The 8172-nt window shown below is 44.7% G+C and overlaps 1 protein-coding gene across 1 annotated transcript in view; it reads right to left on the reverse strand.

Annotated features, from left to right (window-relative positions):
* LOC105496316 (catenin beta like 1) overlaps positions 1-6813 on the reverse strand; it is a 176669-nt gene extending 169856 nt beyond the window's left edge. The window contains exon 1 of the mRNA XM_071079342.1: positions 6676-6813. Coding sequence (XP_070935443.1) covers positions 6676-6705 — 30 coding nt within the window. The 5' untranslated portion in view covers positions 6706-6813. The remainder of the gene's footprint in view (positions 1-6675) is intronic.
* Between the last annotated feature and the right edge of the window lie 1359 nt (positions 6814-8172).

Here is an 8172-nt window from a genome sequence, read left to right on the forward strand (position 1 = left end):
TGTCAAGGATATACGGCATATACTGAGGCGCTGAGTGCCTATCTCTATTACTTGTAGAAGAACCAATCTCAGCAGAAAATTGGAATCTCCCCACCAAGTTGCCTCAAAAATGAAAAGTAGTAAGCACCCAAAAAATGTTAAATACTTTTAATAAACATTTCTTGACACTGCATGATATTTTTCCTGGCTGAGTCTCTGAATTTTAGATACAGCATCCATCTTAGTCTCTGAATTTTGGAAATGAAAAGAACCAGAAGTCATATCGCCCAGTCTCCTCATTTTACAAGTGACTGGAAAAAAAAAAAAAAAAAAAAAAGATGTACAGAAAAGGAAAGTGACTTGTCCTGAGTCACCCAGATAAGTAATGATAAAAGTGGGATTAAAACCCAAATCTCCCAGATTCTCAGCCCCACTCAGTCTACCACATGAAGCGTTTTTATCCCTTGAAATCTCTGGAGCCCCGGTCTAAATAATTAGTACCACAGAATTTTAAAGCTAGAAGGGGCCTCAGAGAGAGTTGCGTACTTAATCCCCTCATTAGGCATATGAGGAAACTGAGGCCCAGGAAGATTAAGTGATTTGCTCTCAATATCTTGAATGGCAGGGAAAAAGTATAACTTAAGCTCAAAAATCTGCAAACCAATGCCCACAAGAGGGGAGGAGTATGTCTCAGCTGGGGAAAAATTGTTCAAGGAAGGTAGATCATTTCAGACCAGGGGATCACAAAGTACAGCGTCAGCATCACCTGGGATCTGGTTAGAAATGCAGAATCTGAAGTCCCACAGGAGACTGAATCAAACTCTAGGGATGGGATGTTTAAATCAGACAATTTTGTTCCTTTATGTCCCCAAGAAGCAAACTTCAGTGGTCGTGCTGAGTCCACTTTGTAAATGATAACTATAACCAAAGGCTCATTAGATGAACGCATTCTTTGACATGTGGACTATACCTCAACTTTAAAAAGTTTTCAAATCTGAAAACAAAATGGAAAACTACCTCTGGGTGTTCAGTTGGCTTCAGTTCTGGCCCTGCTCCTTACTGGCTGTCTGGCCTTCAGCAGGCAGCTTAATCGCCCTAGCTTGAGTTTCCTTTCCTATAATACAGGCATGCTGCCGACCTCAGAGGTCACGTTGAGAATTAAATGTGATAACTTGTCTGAAAACACTTTGGTTCTGCATCTGGCATACAGCAGGCAGGCAGTACGGCACAGTAGTTAGGAGCTCCAACTATGAAGTAAGACTGCCCAGGTACCCTGGCCTTCCTCTACCTGGCTAGACGCCTTAAGGTAGGTGCTTTTTTTGTACCTCAGTTTCCTTATCCGTACAACAGGGATTAACAACAGTACCTTCCTCATAGGGTTGTTATGAGGATTTAGATAGATTATGCTGGTTAGTAAAGCATCTTTCATGTCTACAAAATGTTACTGTTTTCAAGGAGTTTTTTTGTTTGCTTGTTTGTTTTTCATTTTTGAGACAGGGTCTCACTCTGTCACCCAGGCTAGAGCACAGTGGCGTGATCTTGGCTCAGCATAACTTCTGCTTCCCAGGCTCAAGTAATCCTCCCTCCTCAGCCTCCTAAGTAGCTGGGACCACAGACACACACCACCACGCCCAGCTAATTTTTATATTTTTTGTAGAGACAGGTTTTCACCATGTTGCCCAGGCTGGTCTGGAACTCCCGGACTCAAGCGATACGCCTGCCTCGGCCTCCCAAAGTGCTGGGATTACAGGGGTGAATGACCACGCTTGGCCTCAAAGAACTTTTGCATCCATAAACTCACAACTTTCTGCAAGAGGATGGGTGCAACCGATTATGAACTAGATTCCAGACTTCACCATCTTTTAGGAACAGGAAGAGGGACATGGATCTTACAAAAAGGAAACTGAATGAACAGAACACAAGGGGATTGTACAGAGCTGGAAATAAGGAGACCAGGATTCTGAGATAAGGCCAGGTGGTATAAGGAAGCCAGGGCCTCAGTAAGGTCCTGAGGTAGATTTTGGGACCGGTGCTGCTTTCCAAGCCTTAGACCATAATTCTGAATTTGGGTTCTGAAACTTAGCCTTGAATTGAGGATATTTCGCTGAGCAAAGGCCCAGAGCTGGTTTTTGGTGCCTAACAGGTGGGCCTCTCACCTCTCGAATGGCTCTGGCCGGTCAATTAGCCAAAGTGGGGAACTTGCGATAGGGAAGGAGACGATCCTGGCTGGCCAGCTGGACGTGAGCATGCCCACCCTAGGCTGGCGAGATTAAAGTGCTCTCCAGTAGCAGACTTAGGAGGTTTCAGCCCTGTCACCCAGTTCAGTTCAGTATTGTCAACCTGAATTAAATGAGTTCCACTATTGTAGTTCCTTATTGGGCAACCAACATATTTGCATTTTAAAACTCTTAGGTTGAATCCTCAGAAAATGTAAAGATAAAGGCCAAGATCCAGGATAAGGAAGGCAAGTAAAGTTTTGTAGTTCAGGAAAATTAGCCTGTGGCAAGCCCAATCTACCTGCAGGCGCTAGGCATATTTGCTCTTGGTGAGGGGGAAAGGGGTCAGATTGACAAAGTGAAATACTTCTGGAATAACACAATAAACAAGTGTTGATGATCAAGAAGCAAAGCTACCTAGATTCGAATCCTTGAGGTACATTTCACTTGTGTGAATTTGGACATGTTTTTTATTCTCTATACCTATTCTCTCACCTTTAAAATGAAGGTTCCTATATTAACATATTCAGTACTGTCATTAAGATTAAATGTGGTAAGATGCGTAAACACTAAAAAATAATAATAAGGAGATCAGGATTCTAGTTTCAACTCTGGCCACCACCTTGGCCCACAACCTCAGGTGAGTCCCTTTATCAGACTAAGGTTCACTTTTCATCTGTGAACAAGTGGGTTGAATGAAGCTACCTACTGTAGCTCTCAAAAGTCAAGGTCTTTATCATGGCCCACAAGGAAGACCTACACAGTCTTGTCACATGCCTACATCTTCAACTTTGTCACTTACCATTTCCCTGCTCACTTCCCATGTTTCAGCTACATCGATCCTCCTTCTGGTCCCCTACGAGGCTGCACCAGCTTCTACCAATAGCCTATGTCCATATTTGCTGTTCTCGCTGCCTCCATCATTCTGCTCCCTTCACATGACTAGCTCCCTCTCAACCTTCAGTCCTTTAATATCCTTTCCTCTGTGTCCTTCCTCAAACACATTACATAAAGTAAAAGGTCTTGTCCCCAACTCCCAAGGGTTATTTTCTACTGGAGTGCTGTCCAATAAAAATACAACAAAAGCCACAAACAAAACACCTAACTTTACATTTTCTTTTTTCTTTCTTTCTTTTTTTTTTTTTTTTTTGAGACAGAGTTTCACTGTTGTTGCCCAGGCTGGAGTGCAATGGGATGATCTCAGCTCACTGCAACCCCCATCTCCCAGGTTCAAGCGATTCTCCCGCCTCAGCCTCCCAAATAGCTGGGATTACAGGCATGCATCACCACGCCCGGCTAATTTTTAATATTTTTAGTAGAGACAGGGTTTCTTTTTTTCTTTTTTTTTTTTTTGGAGACAGAGTCTTACTCTGTCTCCCAGGCTGGAGTGCAGTGGTACGATCTCGGTTCACTGCAAGCTCCGCCTCCCAGGTTCACACCATTCTCCTGCCTCAGTGTCCCCAGCGGCTGGGACTACAGGTGCCCGCCACCACGCCCGGCTAATTTTTTTGTATTTTCAGTAGAGACGGGGTTTCACTGTGTTAGCCAGGATGGTCTCAATCTCCTGACCTCGTGATCCGCCCACCTCGGCCTCCCAAAGTGCTGTGATTACAGGCGTAAGCCACCGCGCCTGGCCAGCGAGACAGGGTTTCTTCATGTTGGTCTGGCTGGTCTCAAACTCCCGACCTCAGGTGACCCGCCCGCCTCGGCTTCCCAAAGTGCTGGGATTACAGGCATGAGGCACCACACCTGGCCCACTTTACATTTTCTAGTAGCCACATTTTAAAAGTTTTTAAAAAGGCAACACCAATTTTAATAATATATTCTCTTTAATCCAATACATCCTAAGTGTTATTTATTCAACATGTAATCAGCATAAAAGTTAAGATACTGTACATTATTTTCATGTGGCCAGTGGCAATGGCTCACACCTGTAATCCCAGCACTTTGGGAGGCTGAGGCTGGCAGATCACCCGAGGCCGGGAGTCAAGACCAGCCTGACCAACATGGAGAAACCCCGTCTCTACTAAAAATACACAATCAGCCAGGCATGGTGGCGCATGCCTGTAATCCCAGCTACTCAGGAGACTGAGGCAGGAGAATCGTTTGAACCCGGAAGGCAGTGGTTGTGGTAAGCCGAGATCACGCCATTGCACTGCAGCCTCGGCAACAAGAGCAAAACTCCAACTCAAAAAAAAAAGATATTGTACATTATTTTCATACTAAATCGTTGAAATCCAGTGTGTATTTTACACATGTAGCAGATCTAAATTCGAAACTAGTCACATTTTAAGTGTTCAAGAATCACATGTGCCTAGTGGCTACTATACCCAGCAGTGCAATTGTATAGCATCCTCTGCTATATTCCCTTCCTAGCACTCACCACAATCTGAATGTCTTGTTTACTTATTATCTTGTAACTTCCCACCAGATGCTCCACAAAGGCAAGAATCTTGTCTTTTATTCAGTGTTATATATACTCAGCGGATAGACTGCCTTGAACACAGTAGATGTTCAATATATATTTGTTGAGCAAATGAATGAACCTTTTCTAGCTTTAACGGGCTAGCCATTCTAGAAATTCCAAGCAGGCATACAATCACTCATTTAATAACTTGCCTATTTCCCTTCGTCTTTCACTATCAATTAAACTGTCTTTAAAAGAAAAATCTCTTGGCTATATAGCTCCCCATGCTGAATTGTTCTTTCCCATGATGTCTTAAGTGTCCAGGGTCAATTTCTTGTATGTTGGCTGAGGGAGTGGTATGAAAATAACTGCTAATATTTACTGAATGTTTACTCTTTGGCAAGCATTGTCTAAACACTTTACATTTCTCAACAGCTTCACAACAGCCCTCTGAGGCAGCTACTGTCATTGTCCCCCATTTACAGATGAGGAAACCAACGCACAAAGAAGTTACGTATTTTGTTCAAGGTTACAGCAGCCAGTTAGTAGCAAAACAGAGATTGCCAGCAACCTAGGGGTCCAGACTCACGGTTCTTAATCACCTATTCTTGATTGCAGAGCTGTCCAACAAAAATATAAGCTGAACTATATATGTGATTTTGAATTTTCTAGTAAACACATTAAAATGTCAAGAGGAGCAGTTAAAATTGGTTTTAAACATATTTTATTGGCTGGGTGTGGTGTGTAGTGGCTCATACCTGTAATCCCAGCACTTTGGGAGGTCAAGTGGGAAGAATGCTTGAGGCCAGGAGTTTGAGACCAGCCTGGGCAACATAGCAAGACCCTATCTCTATAAAAAATTTAAAAATCAGCCAAGCATAGTGATGCCCCGCCTGCAGTCCTAGCTACTTGGGAGGATACCTTAGACCCAGGAGTTTGGGGCTACTGTGAGCAATGATCATGCCACGGCACTCCAGCCTGGGCGACAGAGCAAGATCCTGTCTCTAAATAACAAAATAAAATTTTTAAAATTAAGTATATTTGATTTCACCCATTATCCAAAATATGATCATTTAATCAATATGACCAATAACCAATGTAATTGATATAATCAGTACGACCATGTTATCAATATAAAAATTTTACTTTTTCCATACTAGCCTCCAACCCAAATGTGACTTTACACTTACAGTACTTCTCAATTCAGACTAGTCACATTTCAAGCAATCAACAGCCTATGTGGCTAGTGGCTATCACATTCGGCAATGCAGCTCTACTGCCCCTCACAATGACCCTCCTATGGAATCAAAGCGGGGGAAAAACTTTGGGGTGGAAGTCAGTACGCCTGAGCTCAAATTCCAGCTCCTTGTTTCTGAGTGACTTTGGACAAGTCGTTTCTGCTCTCTAGGTCCCAAACAGTTTCCCCACAAGTATCCTAGCCAAGGGGGACCCTGAGCAAGATTCCTAGAAACTCGTTCCATGCTAGAATTCCCAACATCTCCTCCAAATCGCAGTAAACACAAGCACAGCTTTCCACACTTTAAACCCAGCTTTCATATACATCAGTTTACGGTACAGTCCTCAAACAACCCTACTAAGGCAGTTATTAGTGTCTCCACCATATAGATACAAAAACTTCGTTCAAAGAGGGGGGGAATGACTTGTCCAAAAGCCACACAGCCAGTCAGTGGAGAAGCTGGAGATCAAATCCAAGAGGGATCAGGGCGCTCCCACCGCCGCCACCACCATCACCTCAATGACTGGGGGGACATGAGAGCTGAGAGGACATGGTTGTGAAAAAAGGATAGTCCGGGGTTTCAGAGGAGTTTCAGGGAACCAGGTCCCAGGGTGAGAAAGAGGAGGTGAAGCGTTCAGGTCTTGAGAAGGGATGAATCGAAAGGGCCCAGGAGGGCTTCGGGGAGGAAAGGAAAACGAAGGGCTGAGACCCCGGGTGGCATGAGAAGTTAGAGGGCCCCAGAGTGAGGCGAGAGGAGGTGAGATGAAGGGGCTCTGGCCCCTGCGACCCCTGCCGAGGTGAGAACGCGGTCGCTCGGCCCTCCCTGCCCCTCATACCTGGTAGCTCAGAAGTTCGCCCACGTCCATGGTACCCGGCCCAGCAAATACTCCGGTTCCCTGCACTCACTCCCAGACTGCGGGCCCGTCAGCGGCTGCTCCAGCCACACTGCCGTAAAGTGCGGCGAGCGGGGCCGCAGAGCCAATAGGGCAAAAGTGTGCGCGACAAACGAGGCGGCCACACCGCGGTAAAAGGACGCGCCGCCGTAAAGCGCGCTGCATTTGGAACAGGGTTGCTTCCGCCTGGAGCCTGAGGGGGCGGGGGCGGAGGCTTAGAGGAGGGATGGGAGGGGAGAGCAGGGAGCAGAAGAAACCAAACTTGAAGGCGTTCCCCCCATGTCCAGGGCGGAGCGCCGGGTGCTTGGTGTGTGCTCTCGCGAGCTTCCAGTCATTTATCCTCATTTCACAGAAAATGAAACTGACGCTGCCAACTGCACCTTCCGGCACTTTACACATTAGCCACATGTGGCTACCTAGCGCTTGAGATATGGCTACTCTGAAGTGAGATGTGCCATAAGTGTAAATAAAATTCACACCAGATTTCTAAGACTTTTATTGATTACAGGTTGAAATGATATTTTGGATATATTGGGTCAAATTCATATATTATAAAATGATTTTTACCTGTTTCTCTTTACTTCTTAAATGTGGTTGGTAGAAAATTTTTAATTACACATATGGCTCTCATTTGTGGTTCCCACTAATTTCTGTCAGGTGGTGCTGGCTCAAAAAGTGGCTTGTCCCAAGGCTATACAACTATTACTGGCTGAGAAACTGTTGGTGATCACATGTCCCTCTCTAGGCTTGTGTCTGTTCATCCATGCAAAGTCTAACGGTCACTAGATGATTGCTACCCAGGTGATATAAAAAGGTTTCTGGAGGAGAAAGTTAAACAAGATCATAGTGCACCTGGGACTTAAGGCTCCATCTTCAAAGGAAATTAAACCTCCTTCCATAAGCCCCTGCCCTTTATATTTATACTTATATTTATATATTATATTTATATGCCCTTCATATTTATAATTTTGGTCCCCATCCCATCTCCACTGGCTCCAATTTACAGGAATTATTCTTATTCCTCAAAATGACGAATCCTTTCCCCTTCTGCCTGGCCATCAGCCCCACACCTCATCCAACTCTCTCATCTTTCAGGTCTCAAATGTCACTTTCTTAGAATGGCTTCTTCAACTCACCCTCAGTCCAAGCAAGCAACCTCTGTCCTCATTATTCTTTTTCCAAGTACCTTCTCCACTACATATATATATCTCAGTCTATCATTTTGTGCTTAATGGTTAACTATTTGTTTCTTGACAGCCTCATTTACTGGACTGCAAGCTCCATGCAAGCAGGACATGTGTATGTCATGTTCACCACTGTATCCCCCGAGCCTAGTACAGTACCTGGTAGAGGGCAAGGTTTCATAATGGGCCTTGTGTGCCATGGTAAAGAGATTGGATTTTGACTAGGCGTGGACGGGCGTGGTGGCTCATGCCTGTA

The sequence above is a fragment of the Macaca nemestrina genome, chromosome 15 (assembly GCF_043159975.1).
Source record: "Macaca nemestrina isolate mMacNem1 chromosome 15, mMacNem.hap1, whole genome shotgun sequence".
NCBI classification, from domain to species: Eukaryota; Metazoa; Chordata; class Mammalia; order Primates; family Cercopithecidae; genus Macaca; species Macaca nemestrina.